The sequence below is a fragment of the Solanum dulcamara genome, chromosome 9 (genome assembly GCF_947179165.1).
Source record: "Solanum dulcamara chromosome 9, daSolDulc1.2, whole genome shotgun sequence".
Classification (NCBI taxonomy): Eukaryota; Viridiplantae; Streptophyta; class Magnoliopsida; order Solanales; family Solanaceae; genus Solanum; species Solanum dulcamara.
In genome coordinates this window covers 8,532,784-8,560,156 of record NC_077245.1, presented here as the reverse complement: position 1 = coordinate 8,560,156, position 27,373 = coordinate 8,532,784, and the positions used below count along the sequence as shown (strand labels likewise).

At 35.7% G+C, this 27,373-nt stretch overlaps 3 protein-coding genes across 7 annotated transcripts; 1 reads left to right on the top strand and 2 right to left on the bottom strand.

Moving 5' to 3' along the window:
• Positions 1–5,715: 5,715 nt before the first annotated feature.
• LOC129903012 (thylakoid lumenal 29 kDa protein, chloroplastic) lies at positions 5,716–14,194 on the bottom strand. Its single transcript, XM_055978489.1, has 11 exons — positions 13,989–14,194; positions 13,452–13,547; positions 11,146–11,230; positions 11,018–11,052; positions 10,861–10,926; positions 10,747–10,787; positions 9,967–10,097; positions 9,394–9,500; positions 7,417–7,554; positions 6,416–6,550; positions 5,716–6,106 (listed from the first exon to the last, which is right to left on the bottom strand). Exons 1-11 carry the CDS (start codon positions 14,079–14,081, stop codon positions 5,996–5,998), a joined length of 1,038 nt encoding a protein of 345 aa, XP_055834464.1. The 5' UTR covers positions 14,082–14,194; the 3' UTR covers positions 5,716–5,995.
• Positions 14,195–14,304: 110 nt separating this feature from the next.
• LOC129904567 (uncharacterized) lies at positions 14,305–20,093 on the top strand. 5 transcript variants are annotated; one of them, XM_055980126.1, is made up of 3 exons: positions 14,305–14,426; positions 17,677–17,870; positions 18,665–20,093. In XM_055980126.1, the coding sequence occupies exon 3, from the start codon at positions 18,882–18,884 to the stop codon at positions 19,671–19,673; it is 792 nt and encodes a 263-aa protein (XP_055836101.1). In that variant the 5' UTR covers positions 14,305–14,426; positions 17,677–17,870; positions 18,665–18,881; the 3' UTR covers positions 19,674–20,093. The 5 variants fall into 5 exon arrangements, with proteins under 5 accessions (XP_055836101.1, XP_055836104.1, XP_055836103.1 ...); XM_055980129.1 differs by lacking the exon at positions 17,677–17,870 and adding an exon at positions 15,504–15,542; XM_055980128.1 differs by lacking the exon at positions 17,677–17,870 and adding an exon at positions 15,504–16,065.
• A 251-nt stretch (positions 20,094–20,344) lies between these two features.
• Positions 20,345–27,056, bottom strand: LOC129904566 (O-fucosyltransferase 7-like). Its single transcript, XM_055980124.1, has 12 exons — positions 26,634–27,056; positions 25,936–26,034; positions 25,603–25,702; positions 25,419–25,486; positions 24,581–24,669; positions 24,261–24,441; positions 24,055–24,183; positions 23,837–23,970; positions 23,276–23,489; positions 21,584–21,768; positions 21,374–21,469; positions 20,345–20,862 (listed from the first exon to the last, which is right to left on the bottom strand). Exons 1-12 carry the CDS (start codon positions 26,778–26,780, stop codon positions 20,709–20,711), a joined length of 1,596 nt encoding a protein of 531 aa, XP_055836099.1. The 5' UTR covers positions 26,781–27,056; the 3' UTR covers positions 20,345–20,708.
• Between the last annotated feature and the right edge of the window lie 317 nt (positions 27,057–27,373).

Sequence of the window (27,373 nt, the reverse complement as noted above, 5' to 3'; positions counted from 1 at the left end):
CATTTTCTAGTTAAATACTAGAGTTGATTTACAAAAGGATTTGAACTCGTCATGTGCGTCCATTACACGTCTTACACCGTATTACCCTTGCTATTGAACCAAATCCTGATGCAGTGGGGAAGTACATTTTTTTCAGTAACGATTAATAGCACGTTTGATCAACCTATCAGGTTACCAAAATACTTCTTTTTAAAAAAGTGAAGTGTTTGGGCAAGCTATGGGAAGAAAATAAGTGTTTTTGGGGATTAATGTAAACTGTTTTCCATAAGCTAAACAATGTAACTTTTCCCTAAAAGCACTTTGAAAAATTTACACTTAGCAGCATTTTAAAAAAGTTTGATCAAACATTAATTGCTGTTCAAAAGTGCTTTTTAAATTTATTGATCAAAAACACTGCTTCTTACCAAAAGTATTTTTCCGAAAAACTTTTGAAAATAAGTTGATTTTAGAAGATTGACCAAATAGGCTTATAGGTGTTGAGAAAAATCGGACTAACACAAAAAAATATATATATAATCAAAAATAGTACAAATAAAATGGAAAAATAATAACACCAATAATTTTACGTGGAAACCCTTTTAAATAAGGGAAAAATCACGGGCCAAGAAGAGCAACTGATATCACTATAGTAAGAAATTTTACACTGGATAGTATCAAGTACAATACTCAAAAATGACTAACACACACTCAAACGCTCTATTTTTCTTCATATACTATTTTCTTATATATAGTCTATGAAAACTTCACAACTCAAATATTTTTCTCTCTGTCTTGGGTTTTTTGTATCAAATGAGGAGCTGAAGAGCTTCTTTTATAGGAACTCTTCTCAGCAACCTCGCCACTTTCTTTGCCAAACAACACGGAGAAGCTGCAAATTGCAGTAATTTTTGACAAAGGAAACAAATTGGCCAGCCAATTTTGACAAAGAAAATGTGGCCAACAACTTTTTGAAAAATTGGTGAGGACTGGACCCTACAAATCTCTCCCTCCAATCTCATTCACTAGAAGGAAGTATCTTCATCTTCTAAGATAGAGCTCATGCCAAAAAGTTCTTTGCACAATTCGAACTTGTCCCTTGTTACCATTTTTGTCAGCATATCTACAGGATTCTCATTTGTAGAAATCTTTTCAATCTGCATAAATTCGTCTTCTATCTTTTCTCGAATCCAGTGATATCTCACGTCTATGTGTTTTGTCCTTGCATGGTACATAGAGTTCTTGCTTAAGTCTATTGCACTTTGACTGTCACAATAGACAATATACTCTTTTTGATGCAAGCCAAACTCTTGAAGGAATCGTTTGAGCCATATCATCTCCTTGCCAGCTTTAGTAGCCGCAATATACTCAGCTTCAATTGTAGACAGTGCAACACACTTCTGCAACTTTGACTGCTATGATATAGCTTCTCCCCAAAAAGTAAACAAATATCCAGTAGTGGATTTTACTGTTATCAAGGTCATCTGCCATATCAACATCTGTATAGCCTTTCAAGATTGAATTTAATCCTCCAAAACACAAGCATTTATCAGAGCCTCCTCTCAAATACTTGAGTATCCACTTTACAGCTTCTCAATGTTGTTTTCCTGGATTGTCGAGAAACTTGCTGACATCACCAACAGTATGAGCAATATCAGGTCTAGTGCATATCATTGCATATATTAGACTTCCGATGATGGAGGAATATAGAACTTTGGCCATGCTCTCTTTTTCCTCCCGAGTTGTAGGACACATCTTTTTGTTCAACTTTATATGATCAGCAAAAGCTGTGCTAACAGACTTAGCATTCTTCAAGTTCACTCCAGTACACGTTCAATGTACTTCTCTTGTGACAGATAAATCTTTCTTTTATCCTTAAGACGAGTAATTCTCATGCCCAAAATTTGTTTGGTATGACCCAAGTTTTTCATAGTAAAAGACCTACACAAGTCTTTCTTCAACTTGTCAATCTTGGAAATATTCCTGCCCACAATCAACATATCATCCACATATAGCAAGAGGATGGTAAAATCACCGTCAGAATTTTTTTGTATAAATACACAATGATATGAAGAAGTCTTCTTGTAGCTTTGCTCCCTCATAATAGATTCAAAATTTTGTACCACTATCTAGGAGTTTGCTTTAGCCCGTACAGACTCTTTTTGAGTTTGCACACAAAATTTTCTCTACCATTTACTTTGAAGCCCTCAGGTGTTCCATATAAATCTCCTTTTCTAGGTCACCGTAAAGAAAAGTCGTCTTCACATCCATCTGCTTAATCTCTAAATTAAGACTAGCAGCCAAACCAAGAACTGTACGAATGGAGGAAATTTTCACAATAAGAGAAAATATTTTGTCAAAGTCAATACCCTTCCTTTGACTAAATCCCTTAACAACCAATCTAGCTTTGTACCTGGGCTTCAAGCTGTGTTCTTCAACTTTTACTTTGAACACCCACTTGTTCTTCGAAACTCTCATACCCTTAGGTAATTTCACCAACTTATAAGTGTGATTCTCATGCAAAGATTTCATCTCATCTTGCATGACATCAATCCATTAATTCTTATGCTTATCTTTCATGGCCTCCTCATAACACTCAGGTTCACCCCCGTCAATGAGTAACACATACTCATTAAGTGAATAACGAGAGGAGGGAATACGTTGTCTTGTGGATCTTCTAAGAGGAATATTTGATTCGTCCACAATTTTATGAGCAGGTGCATCATCAATAATAACATCATTGTTATTATCAATATCAACATATTGATCTGGGACTTGATTCTGAGCATCACCATCATCAGGCCCACCAACGTCATGCACACTTGTATGGGGAACTTGATCAAAATGGACTACGCCATCAGAACTTGAAGGTTCTAACTTTTCCTCTTTGTCAATATCTTCAATGGTTTGATTCTCCATGAAGATGGTATCACAGCTTCTCATAAGCTTCTTCTTAATTGGATCATATAGCCTATAACCAAATTTATCAAGGCCATATCCAACAAAGATGCAATGCCTTGTCTTGTCATCTAATTTTGACCTCTCATCTTTCGGCACATGTACAAATGTTTTGTAACAAAATACTCTCAAATGGTCATAGGAAATATTTTTTCCATACCAAACTCTATTTGGAACATCACTTTGCAAAACAACCGCATGAGATAAGTTAATAACATGTGCAATGGTCAATAAGGCCTCACCTCAAAAGGAGTTCGGCAATTTTGCTTCAGAAAACAAACATCAAACTCTTTCCATCAAGGTCCTGTTCATCCTTTCAGCCAACCCATTAAGTTGAGGAGTCTTCTGGTGTCTAATACCTTGATACTTGCAGTATTTGTCAAATGGTCCACAATATTCACCACCATTATCAGTACGAATACATTTCAGTTTCCTTCCAGTTTCTCTTTCAACTGAAGCCTGAAACTGCTTAAAGACACCCAACACTTGGTCTTTAGTCTTCAAGACAGAGAACCAGAGCTTTCTTGAGAAGTCATCAATGAAAGTGGCAAAATAGAGTGCACCATCCAGAGTCTTTGTCTTCATTGGACCGCATAAATCAGAGTGCACCAACTCAAGCAACTCTGTCTTTCTTGAAGAAGGGTTAGACTTAAAAGAAACTCTATTTTGTTTTCCAGCCAAGCAGTGCTTACACTTTTCTAATTTAGCACTTTGGAAATCTGACAGTAATTTCTTCTTGGCTAGAACATTAAGTCCTTTCTCACTGATGTGGCTAAGCCTCTTGTGCCATAACATTGATGAGTTATCGCTCTCAACTACATTCACCATATTGGCACAAGTAGAAGCCGTAGTCCAATATAAACCACGACGCTTGTTACCACGAGCCATAACCAAGGAACCCTTAATAAGTTTTCATTTTCCACCGCCATTGGTACTAACATAGCCTTCATCATCTAGAACACCAACATAAATTAGGTGCAGACGATTATCATATGTATGTTTTGCATTGTTCAAAACTAGTTTAGTTCCAATACTAGTTTCCAAACAGATTGTACCAACACTAACCACCCTAAATACAGTCTCAATACCCATACTCAAGGTTCCAAAGTCACCAGGAGTATAGGAAGAGAAAAATTTCTTCCTTGATGTCACATGAGATGCGACACCAATGTCCACAACCCAACTTGACTCATCACAAACAATATTTATCATATCTTCATCAAGGACTGTAACAAGATCTTCGATGGAGACGGCGGCTAGGCAATTTTCATTGCCATCTTCTTTACTTTCCTCTTTTTCTTTGTTCTCCCTCTTCAATTTCCGGTAGAACCTCTTTGTGTGCCCTTTCATGCCACAATGATAACACTCAATATCCCTAAGTCTGCCTCTGAATTTGCTTATGCTATGTTCTCTATTTTGAGAACCATGATTTTATTTCTCCCCTTGGAGACAGTTACTAGGACATCCGATGAAGAAGAAGAACCCTGAGATTTTCTTCTCATTTTTTCGTTCAAGGCACTACTCTTGGCGGAATCATAAAGATCACACCATCCGAAGTAGAATTTGACAATGAAGTTCTAAATGATTCCCAAGAGTCTGATAGGGAACGAAGTAGAAGCAAACCTTGAATTTCTTCATCAAATTTAATGCCCATAACATACAACTGATTCATGATTCCCTAAAAATTATTCAGGTGATCTGTCATTGGAGAACCATTATGATATTTTAAACTTAATATCTACTTTATTAAGAACATTTTGTTGTTCCCAGTCTTCCGAGCATATAAGCTTTCAAGATGCTCCCATAGGTACAAGCATGTGTCTCCCCAGAAATATTGTTCAACACATTATCGTCAACCCATTGCCTAATAAATCCACACACCTATTTGTGTAACAGATTCCACTCTTCATCTGTTTTATTTTCAGGCTTTACAGTGGTAAAGACTAGTTGAATTTTTTTTTTGACATAAAGCAGATCTTTCATTGTGCCCTTTCAAATGACATAATTAACACCATTCAAAGTAATCATTCTACTAGTGTTGACTTCCATCGTTTTCCCCCAAAAAATATAACTATAGCAAATCAAAGTAAATTTTTTATGATGTGGAAGTTCAGACTATGCTGCAACCATAGAGCATACTCAAATAAAATCTTCTTCTGATACTAGTTTGTTGGGAAAAAATGGACTAACACACACACACACACACACATATATATATATATATATATATATATATATATATATATTCAAAAATAGTAGAAATAAAATGGAAAATAATAACACCAAGAATTTTACGTGGAAACCCTTTTAAATTTGGGAAAAACCATGGGCCAAGAGGAGCAATTGATATCACTATAGTAAAATTTTTTACACTGGGTAGTACCAAGTATAATACTAAAAAATGACTACCACACACTCAAAAGGAATAACACTCTTTTGATCTCCCACCTTACTAAAAAATATCCCTCACGCTCTATTTTTCTTCATAGACTATTTTCTTATATATATAGTCTATGGAAACCTCACAACTAAAATATTTTTTCTCTCCGTCTTGGTTTTTTGTATCAAATGAGGAGCTGAAGAGCTCCTTTTATAGGAACTCTTCTCAGCTACCTCGCAACTTTCTTTGCCAAACAACATGGAGAAGCTGCAAATTGCAGTAACTTTTGACAAAGGAAAAAAATTGGCCAACCACTTTTGACAAAGAAAATGTGGCCAGCAACTTTTTGAAAAATTGGTGGGGACTGGACTTCACAATAGGTTGCACTGTATTCAGTGCTGTTTGCTGTTCTAATGAAATATGATGTTGATTAAAGCATGGATGATCCTGTTGGTGGAAAATACATAAAGAGGTTCTACAGATACAACATACCAGCATATATCACTGTGATTGAAAAATCTAATTGTAAATACAGTTCTAAGAAAACAGTTCCTATCCCCTCTTGTGGGAAAAAACTCTCAAACCTCTCACTTTAGTAATCTGCAAATCTTTACCAGTAAGCAGATGTATCTCTGTTGTGCGTGGTGCATTCATAGTGCAAAAACTGCAGCTGCCACCTTTCTACAACTTGAGTTTGGTAACATCAATTTTCTTGGGAGGATAAGTATATGCCTCATAGTTTATTACTTGTCCCAAACTGCTTAATTTTGTAATAGTAGTAATCAAGTCAACCTGAAATTACAGAGATCTGTTGTTAGGTTTCGCATTAAGCATGTATTATTTTAACGTTGTACAATCAATCACGTGTAACTAATCATGTGGACGGAAACCAAAATGGAAAGAGAGATGACGAAGAGGAAGCAATGGCACGTCTTTGTGCAAATATTCCAGGTAGTTAGTAGCTTGAATGTGAGTTGTTGAACTGTAATGATGGTGGTGCATTCACACAAATAGATAGCTTCTTATTATCTATTTTCGATGAGATTATCCTTAGATATTGCGAAGGTCTTCTATAAATTTAAGTAGGGAGCATATGCTTACTTCATAATCAGTTCGAGATACTGTTTCCCTGCTCCTTTGGTACTTCTGAATCCAAGGAAGAACTTCTGAATCACTGGCGAGCAGGGCCTCTGTTGCAGCTTGATCAGGACCCAAGAATGCAGACATTACTGCTAACTGCGCAGAAATTGAAAATTATAATTAGTTATTTATGCTGTTACACGGTCACTACAAAGATATTATAACATACCGAGAAGAGAAAATGTTACCAATTGATCTTGTTGGTAGATGCAAAACTACTTATTGACAACTGAGAAAAGACATGCACAGAAAATATAATGCATTTGTAAATTGTTTAGCTCTTTGTTCAGAGTATCATTAGCTAAATGATGGAAAGATTGATTGAACCTTAATGTTTTATTTTTCGATTACTTCAGGTGGAAACATTACAAATAGAAATCGTATCCTTTTGTCAAAACTAAGAAGGAAAATATGTCAATTACCAGATTGATTTTATTCAATAACTTGCAGAACTATTTTTTGGCACCTAACAAGGACACACAAAAAGTAATGTTTTTTGTAAATTGTTCTAAAATTTGTCTAGAGTATCAGCTATATTATCTTAGTAATTGTGGATGAACCTAAATGTTTTATTTTCTTTAAGCAAGGAGGACGTGCGTGCCCGGAGACACTTTAACTTTCAGTTGATACATCATTCTTTTCTGGTTATGACAAATTAGGGAACATGTTCCTCTGTCCCGGCTTCTGAAATTTGGCAGTCTACTCACTGCACACAGATACAAGATCCAAAGTGGATCACAAGCTAATGGAGGAAAGCTTAGGGCAGTATTCTGCAGCAGTAGCAAAGCTGAGGGTTTACTCCGTCTAGTCAAGGTCCTTCCTCCTATCTTTTCGATTTCTAGTTTTAACATGCAAGTGATACCACTTGAAAGAATTGCTAAAGGGATCCAAATTATTTATCCTCCAAAAGGAGATATTACCATAACTAGGTTCAAAATGTACAATAGTAACTACTCTTTTACCTGACGAGGGCCCAAGCCAACAGCTTTGAACTTGTCTTTCATTTCCTGCACACTTGCTTTATCCCACTGAGGCACCCTCCCCTCTGGATCAGGCTCCTGGGCATCTGACCTTCCGAATGTCCTATCAAATTGGAACCACTGTGGACAGAAAAATTATACACAATCAATCTTAAGAGACTATGCTTGAACTTATGATTATCTAATAACAAACATAATCTATTAATATGGATATTTTTAATCTATTGTGAATATGTTTCTCTCTCTATATGTAAAAATGTATGTTTTATGTCGGGTGATAAGGATTGAGGTTTCGAATCCTGTCAAGTGTGAGGATGCCGACTAATTTCCGGCTTTAGGTAGGCAAGCCAGAAGGGCGGTCATTAGCCGAAGGGACTGACTTCAGACTGCAAGGTGTTCCTACCTCCAAGATAACTTGACAGCTCGAGTAATATCCAAGATATCTTTGTGTAAAATCCTTGATATAATTCCATGTTTACTTCTAAGATTTAGAAATCTATTAACAATAAATTCTTGATATCTTTATAAATAAAGAAAGTTTGTTGTTAGAATGTCATTGTTTAAAGTATAGTCCAAGGCAACTTTCTCTATGAATAATCATCATTATACTGTTAATAGTGTTAATTTATATATCTCTAAGGTAGAAAACGATTTGCAAAATTGGTCTATTCCAAAAGAACCTTTTGAAAAGATTTACCGGCTAGGTAATTTTTCTATGTTTAGAAAATATAATATCAAGACTTGTGAATCGACTATTGCTATTCATAATTCTCTTAAAACTATTAAGTTATTAATTGTTGTAGATATTGATAGATTTAAGAAGGAGTTTAAGTTCCTTCATATTGGTCTTGTTCAAGTAGCTGTTAAGCCTCTTTTCTGAAAAGGTTTGAATATTCCTATTTGTCTACTGCTTAGAGATGATAGACTCTTGAATTTTGATGACTCTCTGTTAGTAGTTCTTGAAAGTAACCTCGCCAACGGCCCGGTTTATTTTAACTGTTACCCCAATTTCTCGGTTGATATCCATGATCCAATGTTATGGATACCTAACCTGAAGCAACTACTTAATCGAATAACCATACAGGTACTAAATGATTGACATTTCTCTGCATTTTGCTCAGAGTGTTTTTTCAAGTGAAATTTCACAAGTCATGATATAGAATTGAAATTTCTATTTTAACTTTAAGAATCAGAAAGAACAGGGTAGAATGCTAGTTCATACCCTAATGGAGGACCCACATTAGGGTAGAATGCTAGTTCATAGTCTCGTTATTCTTCTCTATTCATAGGCGTAGTAGTGCATTACGATCTCTTGCGCTGTGACTTCTGATTTCTGTTATTTCTGTTATTATTTATTACTTTCTATACTTTGATTACTCTATTTTACCTGTGACGCTATCATTATTTATTTAATCGTTATTTGTTATTTGTACTTATTTATTTGTATTTATTTGTTATCTATTCGTTATTTGTTTGTTGTTTTTCTCATAAAGCTTTTAATTTCCTATTCTTATCTAACATTTTTTATGCATTTATGCTTTTACTGAGCCGAGGGTCTCCAGGAAACAGCCGTCCTACCTTGGTAGGAGTAAGGTCTGCGTACATTCTACCCTCCCCAGACCCCATGTTGTGGGATTTCACTGGGTTGTTGTTGTTGTTGTTGTTGTTGTAATCAGAAAGAACAGAGGTTATATTATACTGCACATTATTCAGATGTGGAAAGAACATAAATTAGTTTGAGCACTCTTTTGTTTGCCTCTCCTCTACCTGTGTTCATGGCCGCTCTCTTTATTTCTCTCCCTCTCTCTCTCTCTCATGACTTTTCCTGTTATCTTGTTTTATCTTTTCAGAATGGGATATTCAAGACAATAAGTTAAAAAACAAGAGAAATCCATGGAGTTCAAAGATACATGTTTCTCCAGTAATCAGGGAAATTAAATACATCCAAAGAAAGCTAACCTGTCCATTAGAGCCATATGCAGAGTACAACAAAGTTCCCTTCTCTACGTTACCACCACATTTGCTAATTGCAGAAGCGAGAAAGGTTGATTTGACTGCACTTTGTGCTGCATCAAGCAAAAGAAAATTGAGTGACAAATTTGCCAGCAAGATGCTAAAAATTAACTAAGGGAATTATGACATTCAAAAGAATCCTAAAGTTATCTGTCTTAGGCTTATGAGATTCAATAGTTTTTCTTATCAGTGCAGTTTTAGCTTCAGACGATATGTGGACATTAAATGACGCTATACTTGGAAAGGAAATGCAGCGAAAAACAGGTAAGATAAAAGAGATTGTAGAAGACAACACAACAGTCAATGTTGGACTCCGGTAACTGTTGTATTTGAGAGTCTGCTTATCTGCGGGTGTATGAGTAAATCCATCAGACAACCCCCAACAATTTTATACATTAAGCAAGAACATGAATTTGTTGGTAAAACTCCTCTAAGGTGTATTCATACTAATGATGCTTGTTTAACAGAAGCATGAAGCCAAAAATATAACAAAACTAGCATCGATCTAAAGTCCCTTACCAGCAAACTGGATGAGATCTGCATATGAGATTGGTCCACCTTTGGAATCTGAATCTATAACCTTCTTTGATTCCTCCAACAAATTTAAAGCAGCATCAAGCCCCTTATTTTCTGTTCTGCTGATCTCTGAGCTTCACATAGGGAATAAGGGTACAAGAAAGACATATAAAAGGCAAGGTAATATCTCAATGGTCGATAAACTTTCAGCAAAAAAGTGAGATCTAATCCTATAACTTGACCCTTGATGCAGATAGTCAGCCAAGCGAAACCTAACAGAAAACTTAAATGCATTTGGATTGAAGAAAACATGACCAGACAATGGCGAAAGTAGGATTTTCAAAGAGGGGATACCTAAAGTAAAAAATTTAAACACACGAAATTCAACATCTAATATACAAACGTAAATTTTCTTTGGGGAAGAGTATTCGATGAACCCCCTTCTAGAGCCGGATTCATGATTTGAACTTTATGTGTTCCTACAACGACCTCAAGTTAACACTCAATAAGAACTGTTTTAACAGTCAAATATTTATTGATATTTAATAGAGTTATATATATATATATATATATAATGTGTGAGCAAAACTATTGGGTTCACGCAAACCCATAATCAAGCCTCTAGATCCAGCTCTGTCCCCTTCCACCCCTAGCTCCACCACTGTGACCAGAGTCTTTTTTATCCAGTTTCAACTTGAAAAACAGGAGATACAAAAAAGGTATATCTGACTTCATGCAGTATAACAATTTATCCAAGACAAGAGGTTGATGAAAAGAAAGTACCTGAAACGTATGGATCCATTGGGACCCCCGGTTTTTGTTGCCTGTAAAATATTCCTTAATTACACAAGTCTTTTACTTTTCTCAGTCAAGATAAAGGAGATAATGGTCTCTGACCTTATCATGTGTCATGGCATCATTAAGTGCTAAAGTTAGTATGGATGGAATTATATCTGGATTTGCCTGGAAGAGATCAAAGACAAATGAGGTACAGAGAACTTTTAGAATTTATATGTTCAACTTGAGTAATTAGCATCAGTTATTAAAGATTCACCTTCATAGCATCAAAAAGAGTCACTTTGACCTTTGCTGTAAATAAAGAAAAAAAGGAATTTCAGTTCACTAGAATGAAGCATGCCAGATTTGCTTGTGAGAAGAAAATGAAGACTTTGATGAGCTTACATTGAAATTCTGACCGTTGTCTGCGTTGTATCAAATCAGCAGCATTAGCAACTTCAATGAATGCGCTGGATCTTGCTATCAAGTCCTAACAGAAATTACAGCTGAAAGTAATCATCATCTCAACACTCTTATATTGTTAGATGAGATAACATTCCACAATGTAAATTTGTAAAATTTATAACTGCATATGCATTTGAATAAATTTGTCGATACTCAGTCCACAATAACTTTATCTCCAGTTGTACCTTTTTCCATCTATTTTATGTCTTTACTCTGAATTTATATGCATTAACTTTGTGATTTCTTTCAGAGAAGAAGAATGAAAACAGAACTGGGAACTATGTTGAACAATTGAAGATTCTACATTCTAGCATAACTTGGAATTACTCCATTGTTTCATTTTATTCAATCAGTACATAGCTGCCTCTTTATATAGAGGTTTTACACTGATTCTCTTATGCAAACACCAACAAACTTCACGTGATGGACATGTGCTTTCTAACAACCTCTAACTAACTAGCACGTGCCTAACAAAATTTTCTAATTAACTTTCTTAACTGATCTTTCACAGCAGAAACATCAATTTTGTAATTCAATAATATGCATGTAAACACTTTTTTTTCTTCAAAAGACAAATACTTGTACTAAAACGAATGAGTTCTTAGGAACAAAGGTGATGGAGAAGTTTGTGCCTCCATGTATTTTGAAAGAGAAGAAACTAATATAATTAGTAATTACCTTCAGTTAGAAAAAGAAAATGCAGACATATATAACCTGTTAGTACTAATACTTATTCCCTCCGCCTCAATTTATGTGATGTAGTTAGACTGGGCACATAATTTAAGAAATATGGGACGACTATGCAGTTTTTCAAAACTACCCTTTGAATCAATGAATTTTTAAATAGAAGAGTACGCCTTTGTGGATTTTTTTCCAAATAAGTGGGACCCAACATGGGTAAAATGTTAATAGTGTATCTAAATATTGGCCAAATAAGGAAATGTGTCATTCTTTTTGGGACTGACTAAAAAGAAAAGTGTGTCACATAAATTGGATCAGAAGAGTAATATTTTTCAGGACTAGAACTACAGTAAAAGAGAAATTTGTACTCTTTCATTCAAAGATGCAAAATGAAGAACTGTGTTTCCAAGGTGCCAATCAATACCAAGTAACAATTCCTTTTCAGAAAAAAAAAATAAATTTTTTTTGATAAGGTCAAGCAAAATGCTACTGACTGAATGCACGAAACCAATACAGACATGGCTTTAAACTTGGTCACCAAACACAAAGGGACGGCTGGCAAGACAGGATGAGTTCTAATGGTTGCAAGATGTGGTAAAAATCCCGAGAACCTTTTTTGTCAATATTTGCATCGCAAGCTCTGTGTGTGAGCAGTGACTAAACAACATTCAATCTTTCTTAACACTTTGTACACTTGAAGGTCCATCCTCTACAATAGGGTACAAAGACAAGGCCACTGATTCAACTCTTTTTTACATAAAGAAATGAAAATCCAAAAACATGCTTCAACTCCATTTGCTTTATTCGGGAAGATCTTTTTAATAGATTTTTCATTCCCCCTCTTTCAGGAGATCGAATATGAAAACCACGTGGGAAAGTTGAAGCTTTTTGAGAATGGAGAACCCAGATGGCCATGGAGTTCGAAAAAAGGGCATGCATTACATAGGAGAAAATTACAACAGGAAACTTTAGGGATTTTTCTTTTGATCTGAATAAGAAAAAGCCTGAACTATCTAGTAAAAATCAGTAACTGCTGAAGAAAAAAAAAAGAAAGAATTAGGGGGCAGCAATTGCAACTAGTCCTTGTTGAGTTAATAATCAAGAATGCACATGGAAATGTATATATGTATGTGTGTGTTTCCAGTTTCTGAATTTTTCTGTTGGAGGGTTGAGAGAGGGAATGAATGACCTTAGAGCTTTTGACAGTAATCATGTAATCAGTAGACTTTGGATCTTTACTCGGATGGATATAAGCAAAGGCCCTAGATAGTAAATATTGTTTTTCAGCACCAAGTTAGTTGATTGTTAATGGGAAATTAAACATTTTCACTTTTGTTAGACACAACATACGTGCTCACAATGCATATTGGATAGCACTACACAACATTGTTGAAGTTTAACTCATTTCTTCTGTTTTGTTAATTGGAAATTGACATCTTTCACATTGTTAGACACAATTGTGTGTTCAAGATGCATATAGGATGATCACACTACACTAAATTGTTGAAGTTTTAATTCATTTCTTCCAACAAAGCAATCCTTCTTAAATGGAAATAAGGACTCACCATGCCTACTGCTGCTCCTACGGATTGAAGAATATCACGTCTACGGAAGCGATCCTCATTATTAAGATCTGGTCCAAACTTACAACAAATCATACCCTGAAATGTTCAAAAAAAAAAATACAAAACATTGTCAATACCACTTGGGAGAAAAAATAAATTCATTCAGTACAATGGGGGTTGCTTTCTCAGATGACCACCCAATAAATAGTTATTTTCTCAAAAAATGACCTTTCTTCTTAATTTCAATATTCTTCAACAACAATGTACAAGATTTTCTGAAATAATCTAAGGAATAAACTTGCAACATTCTTCCCAACCTCACAACTTTCCATCCATCCCATGACTTGCACTAACAAAAATACTACATTCTTTATTATGTTAGTGGGAAGAGAAAGAAATGTAAGTGATGATGAATAGAATAGCATGGAGGTAAAGATTTTAAAAAAACCCAACAGCATTAATTTTAAGAAAACACATAGAAGTTGAGCATTTGAAAGATGTAAGAAAATAGATTAAGAAAAAGAGAGTGATAATTACAGGTTGAGGAGGGTATTTTGAGGCATTGGTAATGGAAGATGGTGAAGGAATCAGCGAAACCAAAGAGGGAAGTGTTGAAACAAAAGAGACCATTCCTTCGATCCTGTCTGTGCAGCACAGGGAACAAGAAAGTGAAGAGAAAATGGTTGTAAGGAGAGAAGATAGTGATCAGTGAGTGGGGTCTTCAAAATCTTTACTTGTGTCTCAATATTTTGTGTTATCCTATCCAAATAGTTCCTATTTCTTTAAAAAAGGAACTATTTTTAAAAATATCGACCAAGGGTATTTCTGACATTTCAAGAAAGAATTGAACAGCAGCCGTCTCTCTCAAATTCATTATTCATTCATCTTTTTGCCCCCCAATATCCTCTAATTTCTACACGTAGAATATACGCTGAGAGTCTCCCATCTGTCAATCTTTCGTCTGCTGATCTTCAGGTCAGTGTATATCTGTCTGCTCTATTTATCTTCTTTTTTTTTTCCGTTCAGAGTATTTGATGTATGAGTTATATGGTTTGGACCTAGGGTTATAAATTGGTGATTCGTCTATGTTCCAGTTTGTGCTTATGATAATTGAACCTAATAAATCAAAGGAGTAGGGCTTCGATTTAGTTTGTTTTGATCTTTCGAGCTCTGCATTCAATCAACTGTTTTGAGCTACATTTTCCCGTTGTTTCATTGAACAAGGGAATAGAAAAAGATTGTCCTAATACAATTTTGTTTGGACAATATTTCTTTAGTACTATAGGTTGGCAGCAACGTTAAACTTGTCAATTCATGGTGAATCCTCATAATACAAATATTGTTGTTGTTACTATGTTTTTAAACCATTTGACACTGATTAAGCTCATGCCATGTATCATTTTGCATAATTGGTTAAATAATTTGATTTATTGGACCTGAACCATCCTAAGCAAATCTCATACTATTAGATGTTGGTTGTGAGCATACTGTTTAGATAAACCATTTGGGATTGATTCTTGATGTAATGACATCAGAAACTAGCAAACTCTAGAGTTTTCACAGTGCAAGCAGATAGTTTGTTGTTTGGTTTAAATGTTGAACTCTCTGCTACATTTGATCTTTATACCGTTTTATAGTTGGGGGGTCTATAGGAAACAACCTATCTACCTTCACAAGGTAGGGGTAAGGCTGCCTATACAATATACACCACCCTTCCCAGATCCCACTTATGGAATTACACTGGGCATGTTGTTACCGTTCTATTGTAGCATAAAGAGGGAAGAAAAAGGTCTTTCATTTCCTACATTTTCTTAGCTAATTGACTGGAATTTACAATACATTTTATCTTCTTTATTTCATGATTCACGACTCCAAGCATTAGTTATATGGTATAGTTGTTACAAATTACCAACTTTTTTCTACAGCTGAATGTTTCTCAAAATACTTTTTATTTTGATAAATAAATAAATAGATATTGAAGCTGTGCAAGTTGCTCAAAAGAGTTCGGTTACTTTGTGTTTTACCTGATCTGTGTTCATTTCTGATTGGTAGATGATCTGGAGATTTAATGGTGTATAGGGCTTATGAAAGGTACTCAGCTGACTACTTATGTCTGTGTATGCACCCGTATCCAATGGAATATGTGAGCCATTTTTATAACGGTAGGGGTATGTGAGTCACTTTTATAACGAGGGATATATCATCTCTAAATGACAAAGTTGAGGAGTATGTCAGGTTCTTTTCCCTTTTTTTAATATCCGTGGTGTTCGGGTGACTAATTCCACGCCCCATGGGGTACTTGCGGACCTGCCACTTTCCACCAACAACAAGTACTAGGTAAATCTGTCCACCAAGGCTAGGACAGATGAGAAGAAATCACCTTAGTGCTTTTTGTCTCTGATGGGATTTGTATCCTCCAGTTTATGTGACTTCTGTATTATTGAAGTTGTGTCTATGGTTGTGGGTAGCCATACGATACATAGAGATTATGAAGGATGAAAAGAAGTGGACGAGGGCCAGAGGGTGGGGTCTATGGTTGGGAGAAGAGAGGCGTGAAAACTACTACAACAACAACATACCCAGTGTAATACCACAAGTGGGGCGTGACGACTAAGTGAGACATTTACCTTGAAAAAGACTCAAGCTAATACTATAAGTTTTCAAACAATCGTGCAGCATTCACCTAATTTTCAAAATAAAACTTGCAATTGCTTAGTACTGAGGTGGATAGTTTATACAGGATCAGCGTACTTGTACTGTGGAGCTTGGAACAAACAGTCCTTGACCGGCAAGACAAACAAAGAGAGCCGGCAAGACCAATTAAAGCAAGCTGCTTGTGAACTGATAGAGTCTCACATTTCTTTTTCTCCTATAAGAAAAACTCATTATACTTCAAATAATCCAAGAAAAGTGGAGTTGTGAGACAATTGGTGCAGAACCAGTGAATGTACATGCTTCATGTGCTGAGTTCATTATCCTAGCATGTGGAAATGCAAACTGCTTTATAGAAACAGATTTATAGATATTCTAATTTTTAATACCAGTTGCTTCATATTCAATTTGCCACTGCAGCTTCATATATTGTTTTCTGATCACAAAGTAACCTAAAAAAATTTAAAAGGAAAAATAAAGACTATTGCTTTGATGGTAAACTGGAGTAATATTATGTTAACATTCTTGGGAAAAAAATAATCTGGAGTAATATTTATAATAGCTGCCAAAATCTAACCACTAGGTCTTATACATGCGGGAAATACAAGCAATTAGTTTGTGGTTTGAGACAGATAGTTGAAATATTGATGACTTCTCATGTGGAATCAATCAAACCTAAGGTCCAGTTCTTCCTAGCAAACCATAAGATATTGATAGGTCTAACTCAAAAAGGTAACTACAGTGTTAAATGAAGAGACAGCTGAGTGTATTTGCATACACCTTATAGTTATTCTTTTCCTACAATCTATCAAAAGATATCAGGATATAAAAGACAAGCCCTTCACACTTTTTTCCATCAATGTTGTAGAGTTGAGAGTGGTATATATGTCGAAGTGATCATTTAGGATATTAATTTAGGGATCCAAACTAAGCAATAATATTCTGGAGATCCTCTTTAACCATGCTGCCTTGGTACACAAGAGGCACACTTTTTGGTTAAAACTGTTTTTACTCGAGAGATATATCACATGATCAAAAAGGTAAGATAGGAACTCTATTTTGAAGGAGTCCTGCTGTGAACTCTAGGAAGCTTGGTAGATGAAAGAATTGCTTACACATTTGTAGTGCACATGACTTGCAAACTTTTTATATATCAAGACACTTACCTGGATGACCTTTAATGATACAAGTGAAAGTAAAATTTCAGGGGGATATTGCGTACTCTGTTGATTGTATACTAAGATATATTGTTGCAATACACATTTGTATGCATTTCTTTGCTTCTGAGGACTATCTACAGAATATAGTTCTTAGTTTTTAGGAATTCAAGAATTTGTTACTTTATCAAATTAATTTTTTTTTATGCGGACACAGTTCATATTCAGACATGTTGCGTATTATTCTGGTTTATGTTTTGTTTTCAGCATTGCTGTAAATTATTCTATCCACCAATTACTACACATTATTAGCGACATACATTTACTTATTGCTTTTATTTTCAGATATACTAGACCATATGCACTATCCTTGTGGAATTTTTATTTTATTTTATGAAGTATTTGTTTCATTAAAGGCATCAAGAAGATGCAAATAAGTTGCAAAAGTAGATACAAAAGTAGCTAGCTCCAGGGGAATCTACGGAGGAAATATTGACCCAACTATACAAGCACATGAGACATCCAGCTGTGAGGGAATGTGAAGGAGTTGATAGACCATCAAACCATCTACTATTCCTTTCCCTCCAAATACTCCAAAAAATTGCTGCAGGTATCATCTTCCAGGTTCGGTTGATGGTGCTGTCAACTTTCCAGCAGCCTCAACTCTCAAAAGCTTCTTCGATGCCATATGGCATGACCCCAACTGAGTTCAAAAAGAGAGTAAAACATGTTCTACTGCTCTGCTGCAATAGTGCAGTGCAAAAAAGATGTCTATGGCTTTCTGCTTCTTTATTACAAGTAGCATCTATTCACACTCTGAAATTTCCTTCTAGAGAGCTGAGAGGTTGTCTTGAGTTAGGCATGCTTCGTAGAGTGGAACCTTTCTGATTGAAGCCACATTTTTTCAAACTTAAAAGTATGAAGGGCTGACATTCCAATCTCAACTATCAAGTAGAATAGGCTTGTGAGGGCTAATTGTTTTACAACTTTGAATGAGTCGTTCCACTCTTTAGAAATGAGAAATCTATCAATTCTCGATACTTGCACAATATGGAAATGAGAAATCTATCAATTCTCGATCCTTTTGAACTTGTATAACTAATTAACATTTATAAAACTATGATAATCATGTTTATCTGGTAACGTGTTCACTTTCAAAACAGAAAACTATGATAACTAGCATATTATCTGCATTTTGATCTGTGTTAATATATATGGATGTCTCCTTATTAAAGTCACTCAGAATATCGCAAGCATGCCCTCAATTGGTAACACTGCTTAGTGATTGTTGAGTGCTGGTAACTTTACTTCTATGTCTTTCTTTCTCTTGTAATGGGCTTGGCTGATAAATCTATTAATTCTTCTTGTTTGTTAGCTTTCTGACTGGATAAATTACTTTTGCAGGAGATTGTGAATACCTACTACAAAACTGTTGATTTACTACGGTTGCTCATTTTGTCATAGAACTAAACCAACTCAAGGATATCAAGAAACTTAAAAAGCAAAGTGATAAAGGAAATACTTCGCTTTGCGGTCTTTAACGTGGATTAGACCCTAAACCTTTGTCTTCATCACTTTTTAAGATATAAACAGGGAGATTGTGCACCCCGTACAGAAAATAATGGCTTCGTTTGGGTCTCTTAAGCAGGCTATCTTTGATAGACAAACAAGAAAACAGCAATACCAAGATCACATACGAGGCCTGAATGCTTATGATCGCCACAAGAAATTCCTCAATGATTATGTTGGATTTTATGGAAGAGAGAGATCCACACAAGAAAAGTTGCCTGTTAAAACAGATCAGGATACTCTTAAAGAAGGATACCGATTCATACGAACTGAGGAAGATGATATGAATCCATCTTGGGAGCAAAGGCTGGTGAAGCGCTACTATGACAAGCTTTTCAAAGAATATTGTATAGCTGATATGACACACTATAAGAGTGGGAAGATTGGTCTGAGATGGAGGACCGAAAAGGAAGTGACATCTGGGAAAGGGCATTTTGTCTGTGGTAACAAACACTGCAATGAGAGAGATGGTCTAGCAAGCTACGAGGTGAATTTTTCATATGTTGAAGCAGAAGAAAACAAACAGGCCCTGGTGAAATTGGTAGCCTGTGAGAGATGTGCAGAAAAGCTTCTTTATAAAAAGAGGAAAGAGAAGGATCAATCTAGAGAAAACCTGAAAGATAAGCAACGAAGGAAAAGGGAAAGATCTGTAAGTAGTGATGAGGATGATAATTACGAACGAAGGAAAAGGGAAAAATGTGTAAGTGATGTTGAAAATAAGGAAGATAATTACGAACGAAGGAAAGGCAGGAATGGACGGTCAAAGGCTCCAACTTCATCTGATAATCCGGTTAATGAAGACAATGAAAATATGGATGAGTATCTGGAGGGAATGTTTCCTTGACAGGAGGATACTGATGTTTTTGTAGAGATCTCAGGTTTTCATTAAATTAGTTTAGATTGCAGCTAGGTATTTTTGTTTGGACAATGGAGAGGAATTTTGGTAGGAAATACGCAAGCAAGTTCATATTTTTGAAAGGCTAGACTGGTTAAAGAAAAACATGAAGGAACCTGGAAAAGCTGGAAGTGGGGAGCTCAAGTATTCTATTTGGTTGTCTCATCCACGCAAAAGCAAGAAGTGTAGCAAGTGATATTTCTAATTAGTTTTCGACAGCTTTTGCTAATAAGTAGCTCCTCTGAATGTAAATATATGATCCTTGCACGCTTTTGTTCGTTATGAATTTTACTCCATTGAACTAACAGGTGTCTCATCCTTCAATGTTGTACATCGATTTAACGTGCAAGTGTGTCGCTTTCTCTGTGACTTTGCTGTTTTTCTAGTACCTACCGGCTTCATTGGTTATCAAAAAGATTGAAACTTAGCTTCACTTTGATATTTGAGAAAATAGTTATTCAATTAAATATGTACTGCTATTTGACCATTTCAATCATGTCTCAAGTAACTGTATTTAAGCATTATTAGAAAAATGGAAGGACAATTTTTTCTACAGAGAGTTGAGCCAATTGTAGCAGTCATGAATAGCTCGATTTGAGATACCATTTACAAGGAGACGATTTTGTAGAGAACTGAATTGATTAGCTTTTGTTGAAAATGTCAAGAATAAACAGATACACCAAAAAAAGAAAAAGAAAGAGCCAAGTGTAAATAAGAAAACAGGCTTCCATAATGTCTGTACAAATTTGACATGATCAACTTCCCCGTCATGGAAAGCCTCATCTCAATCAAACTCCTCTCTCTGTTAAATGGAGAAACCTATTTTCCTTGATCATCTACACCGATAAGTCACTTGGAACAATCTCTTCTCATTGTATATGTACATTTCGCATGCGAATCAGCTCGTTGCCTGCTCCAGCGTCAATAAAATAAGACTGAAACAGCAACACTAATGCAACCACATGGAACTTGGCTTCATCTGAACTACCTGATACTATGAGAATTATTCCTGTATGACGATTCCTTCCGACACAAACAGTCTGGTAAAGGATTTACATAAAATGCTTCCTCTGAACGGAACCTATCCGTTCCCTTTGTACCTGAAATTGGCCCTTTCCTCTTTCTTGGCGATCCTTGCCTGCACAATCATAAATAATAATAAAGACAAAAAGATGAGATCAGATACCAATTTGTATTGGTTCTTACCAAAAGTTCCCATATCTTCAATCTAATAACCATAAGAAAAATGAGTTTGCGCAATGCAGATGGAACAACAGACTAGAACCAAGATTCAAGAGGCGCTAATTGTCACAAGATTTCAAAGATGGACTGTAAAAGTAGTTAAGGGCAAACAAAACTCAAAATTATAGTTTCAGTTTTTAGATCTAAAAATGGAAGTGACAAAGATATCACTCGTTATTGGCCAGTGCCAGAAAAAAAAGACTTCTAAGAGCATCCAGTGCCCAAACACACGACAAAGAAAGTACATCATCAGACTCCGGAAAGATAGGACAAGAATAATTGCATGCAGATAACTGTTAGAATTCATATAGAAATTTAACTACTACATCGGCGGGACCATCTAAATAATGGCATCAGCACCCTGATTATATTTCACAAACAGAAAAATATCTCTACATTTTACATACCGCCTCCTGTGGATTTCAATAATGCGATTGGACAGATTCTTCCCCTCTTTCATCGTACCCTGGTCAATTTTGTCAAAAAGCCGGACAAGAGTTCTCCTGGTGATTACAAGGAATGTATTAGCAGGAGATAGTTATAATCCTCCAAGCAGACTAATACTAAGTGGGAACTAAAAGATACTGAATATAGCATGTGTAAAAAGGATGTCTTGCCTATCAGGAGATATTGTTTTCCTATGCCCCAGAAATCGACGATGTCCCTCAACTGCTCTTGCCATATTTCCTGAGTACGTAGGAATGAATATGTCACTCTCAACAGACACGATATAGTCTAGGGCGGCCAATTGAGATGCATGATTGACGAATGGCTCAAGCTCCTCAATAGAAGCCAACTTTTCCTGCAAGAAAGATACAAATCACTCATTAAGCAAGCAGAGCCTAGCACATAGATCAGAAGTACTTTTTTTTGAGATTATATGAATTCTATGGAAATCTGCTTCATACATATGGGATCGAGAATGGAAGGAACATGCCTTGGTAGATTGAAATCGCGAACTTGATATTCAATTAAAATTCATAAGAGAAAAGGGTAAATAAACAATTCGTTCGACTAACTAATAAAAAGCCTAGGACCGGAAGTGATCTTAGATGCCAATATTGATGCTGCAGATTCAGCACCTGAACAGACTAATCAAATAAGTTCTCTTTGGGATCTCAAGAAGCATCAAATAAGAAGATGGACTTCCCTGATTGAAAAACAATGACTTCAAATTTGGTCCGAATAGCTGGAGTTTTTAGAGACTTTGCTCATCTCAATGGGGACACCACAATTGCCATTTCAAATATTGACAGAGCTTGAAATGGATATCCGAGTGACCTGCTTTCTTTATGACACATTACAGTTAAAATTTAACGAATTCTTCAAAAGATCCAAAACAAATTATATTATTTTTTCCCAGTTCTGTTCTATTCACTTGCCGATGAGCACGAGTTGTTTTTGCCTAACACAAAAACAAAGATCCACGCATACTACTATAAAGAACAACGATATCAATATTTAGCAAAATTTGAGGATGATTTTATTCCAATTCACTCTAGAAAATGTTCTGATCACTATGCTGACTGGACCAACTTAAGTTGTATCAGCTATGTTTTTCACACGCATATACAGACATTGAGGCCAAGAATTTTAGCACATCGAGTTTTTTGAATTAGTTTCATGTGATCCCTCCCTTGTCTACGTAGAACTATCTTCATGTTCTATTTTAGTTCAATTTGAATATAAAACAACTCTAGAGTTGCGAACTAAATGGAATGTGACTCAATGTACTTACAGTTAAGTCTTGGTTATTCATCATCATGTTTAAGTTGTTGAGACACTATTGCGTGTTTAAACATATTAAGTATTGCCTTGAGGGTGATGTGTTGATCTTCTTTAAATTAGACAGTGGTTTGTTCGATGAACGAGTCCATCAGGTTCTGGGTCATGGGCCCAATTTGGGTGGGTTTTTTTTTGGGATCAATTTGGGTGGTGATATGATGTGTTTGATAGCACCTGCAATAAAATTATTTCATCATGTTGAAACTATGAAGGGGAGCCTCTGGCAGAAATGCAAGGTAAGGCTGCATACAATAGACCCTTGTGGTCGGGCCCTTCCCCGGACCTTGCGCATAGCGGGAGCTTTAGTGCACCGGGCTGTCCTTTTATGTTGAAACGATCTATTGGCCCATTTCAAATTCTTCAATCTTTGACCACTTATTCTGCCTTCTGAGTTTATGGCATGGACATTCATAAAATCCACTAAAAGTTACATAGAAATCCACAATCATGTGAGATATCTAACTAACAAAAATCATCCAAGACATTTTAAGCAACAATGCAAGGAAGGTTTGCAGACCATATACCTTGTTCATTAATAAGGGGTAGCGCAACAACAGATCAGACATATGGGAATCACCCCCATATATCTCTCCAGCAGCAATATATATTGGAGTGTTTGATGGAAATCCAAGAGCGGAAAGGAATAGTCCAACTTCTCTTGGAGTTAATGGACAATAGCCTTTACTTCTCTGTTCTACAGGGTCAATGTCTTTCACTTTCCACCATGTGGTGTTTTCCCTACAAATGATCAGGATAATGAAATGAGAGTCATTAGATTACAAATTCGAACAATCTAGTCAATAGCATGCTACTAATGCAAATAAAAGTAAGGAGAGAACATTTCTAAAAGCTTGGTGTAAGCTTGGTGTATGTGACAGGGGAAGGGCTCCAATTCAGGCCAATCATTACACATAGAAACAAGCCAACATCATAGATTTCGAAGAAATGTACCAATCAGTATGCATTAAAAAGTGTTCTTGTTTCTTAGCATACAAACTTTTGCTTGAAGAGATCAGATTTTTGCCAACAATTTATCACAAGCATATGTTCTGGCTATCAAATAACTATACGTCATAATAATCTACCTAATTGCCTTCAGTTCCTCAGCTTCTTCTGGGGATAGATCATGTGTGCATCCGCTAAAAGCAAGCATGTCCTTTTCAAATCGCAAATGTAAAGCAATATAGGGGCCATATGATCTCATCCGATCAACCAACATCTGTAAATAGAAGTTGAATCAATGAATAGCTCGGGCAAAGAAACAGTTGAACATGTTTTTAACTGAGCATCAATAAGTGGTGACCTTTCCCATTGCTTCAATCATGGGAGCAAATCGAAGGGCTTCATAACAAGCTCGACAGCGCAACTTCTGAATATCAGGAGGCAGGTTATTATTCGCCAATCTTGAATCAGACTTGGCAGCTCGAATGATCTAAAAAGATTAGATCGCATCCATTAGTTACAAATGAACATTGTTGCTTTCTTGGTACACGTATTAGTTTTACGTACCTGGTAGTCATCCCACAGTCGTGCAATCTCTTCCTCATAGTAATCCACACCAGACCAACTCCTAAAGTGCTTAACTGCTTTAGTTGCAGATGCTAGTTCCTTTGGTAGTTTTTTGACAACATTTACATCGTTTTTCAAAGAATCAATAAAATGTTCTTCATCAAAGACATCGGAAAAGTTGCTGCAATTCAAGCATAGAAGAGTAAATTTTATCAGTTTATGCACAATTTATGCAGCAAGTATAATACACTCAAATCTTTAAGGATGAAAAGGATGCTGATCCCCTTGCAACCAACAGTTCAAAATGAGACATTACACACCTAGAGTCCTGCCAAAGTGAGCGCTTATCAAGCTCAGGGATCACAAGAGTAGCATTTATGATACGAGCAACAGCAACCATGTCACATATCTGCAATACAACAAACATTGCTTTCAGCAGAAAGCCACAAGCAATGACAAGTAAATGTTTTATGCATACATTGTGTGAACTTTGCCTGGATGACAAAATTTATATGAATCCACAACAAAACAAAAAATATTCATTAAGGACCAATCACCTTATAAAGAAAAGAATTAACTAATATGCAGCTAAAAATTTGGGAACAAACATTTATACTGGTTTAGGGGAGATAAATTGTCTTCTAGAAGAATTGAAATGTAACCCAATGCTAGAAATAAGGGACATAAGACATCAATTGAAGAAACTCATGCTGAGTTTGATTATGATTAACTAAAGATGCATATTTAACATAACAGACTTCCACTCATTTCCCTCCCACCAACCCATAGAAAAGGAAACACAACACCATTTTCTACGAGTAAAAGTAATGTCTGGAGATAGATGGCTTGGGTTATGATAACCAGCCATCAGTTATTCAACAAAATGAATGAAAGAAGGTAAGTCTTAGCACTAAACTTTTTGAATCATTTCTTTCCTCCAAAAGAACAAATCCTAACTTCTAATAGTTACATAAAGGATTAAGTCCAATACTTATGTTTTAGTCATTTGGATCTTTAAATTTAGTGTATTGTCCAACAAATAAGTATTCCAGTGGAGCATGATACTGAAAGGAAAAAAGAAAATAATAATCCTGAAATTGAAAGAGAAACAGACATCATTAATATGTGAAAAAGAAAAGAGATGCAAAGAATACAGACCCCAGCTCTCATCTGATTGAGCCCACCATTGGCATGAACCAGCAGGTAGCCTCGGGACTCTGGAGGAGCTGGAGGTAAATTGCAAATAAAGATAAGCAACATAGAAAAATCATATACATTTGATTCAAGAATGAACAAAGCTACTCTCTAATATTGTATTGTATGGGAACAAGGAGTTGCTTACGTGTATATAATGGACTTGCAGCAACACAAGGAACATGGTCACGATTTGGGGGCGGTTTCCATAACTTGTCCAGACTCCCATTCCGACTTGCAACATCTAACTGTCAAACTAAAGGAGTGAACATGAAATATGCATAACTATATATTTACATAGTCCTATGTCGAATGTCTACAAACGCATGTCAAATCATGCCAGATCCAACACTAATGCCATCATAAACCCAATTTACTCAAAGAAAGAACAGTTTTTCAAGACCCCACTTTGTGGGATTACACTGGATATGTTGTGGTTGTTGAAAGATACAGCAAAATATATTTTTGAAGGATTATAAACCTTGCGAGCAGCAAGAGGAGTCTTTGGCAAATGGGGTGGGGCAAGTTCTTGAATCCAGCTTCGCTCTCTACTCAGCTTTTGGTATGAAGATTCATGTTGCTATAACAATAAAACACCCCATATCAGTACCTAAACCTTGAAGGACAACCATAACCAAGAACAAATGTCAAAAATGAAAGAAATACTAAAAAAGTATTTTCAACATCAACCATCGCCCACGAAACAGGAAAAAATTGACAAAATCCAGAAAATTAATGATACAATTGAATTTCTAGTTAGCATTGACAGTTGCAGCTATTTTAGATCAACAAATAAACCCACTTGTAATCCCTTAACTATATTTTGAGAAATGAAATAGCCCTAGTTTCTAGCTCAGCTCTTAATTTCGCCCTGTTTTCGCCTTCCCTGCATTAATTTTTCTTCAATTTCAGTTAAGTTCCATTTCCAGATTGCACCAATGAATCAAGAACATAAGTCAAATAAACTAGAAAAACACGAATTTTATCAGACCAAATACCATAAATCATAACAAGAAATTACACCTCAATCCCAAAGCATCTGATTTCAGGTATATGAATCCTCAATATCGATTTCGCTCTATGTGACACCGTTTCCATACTCAATAATTAGTAAAAATAGAGAAAACAAAGATAATAGAAAACCCAATAGAGGAAGAAATTACAGTTGAAGAAATGTACCGTGGGAAGTTTATCAGGCAACTTGGTAACTTCTGATGCAGGAAATTCGACATGAACATATAGAAGAGCCACAAGGGCTATTGCAGCTATGCCAAAAGTTAACATCTTGCGCACAGTAGCCACTTTCCTCCACCTTTTCTTCTGCATCTTCAACACCACCCTTTTCTCTTTCTTTCTTTCAAGAACACAAAATCTCACACACCCTTTTGATATTTATGGCTGCTTTTGATTCTTTGTTGCGTGGAATTCGTAACTGTGTTAGATTCTTGAAAGTTGAAATCTCTGAGCTTGTTGGGGGTTAAGCTCTTGGCTTTTTTAATGACATTTATATACCGTAATTATTATTCATAGTTGGGGTTTTGCGCACTAAGCAAAGAGTGATAACAAATGTGAGATGAGACTATGGGTTGTGGTAACGGTGGATTATTTCATCCTTGCTCAATGTTTGGGTTTGAGTATATGGAGAAAATTTGATTGAAAACGTTATTTTCGAATGAGTGTTAGAGTGTGTGATTCAAATTTAATTGGTGCTTTAACTTAAATTTTGGATATCGAATAGAAAAAAAATAAAAAATAATAAGTGTGGGATGAGAGAGAGAAATCAGTGAATAATGGGCCAATTACAGTGAGACACACATAGTATAAAAGGTCAAAAGAGGATTAGTAGATCCTCTTTGTAACTTAATTATCCATATTTATCCATCAATAATCAAACACTTATGGGAATTTCATAATCCTAA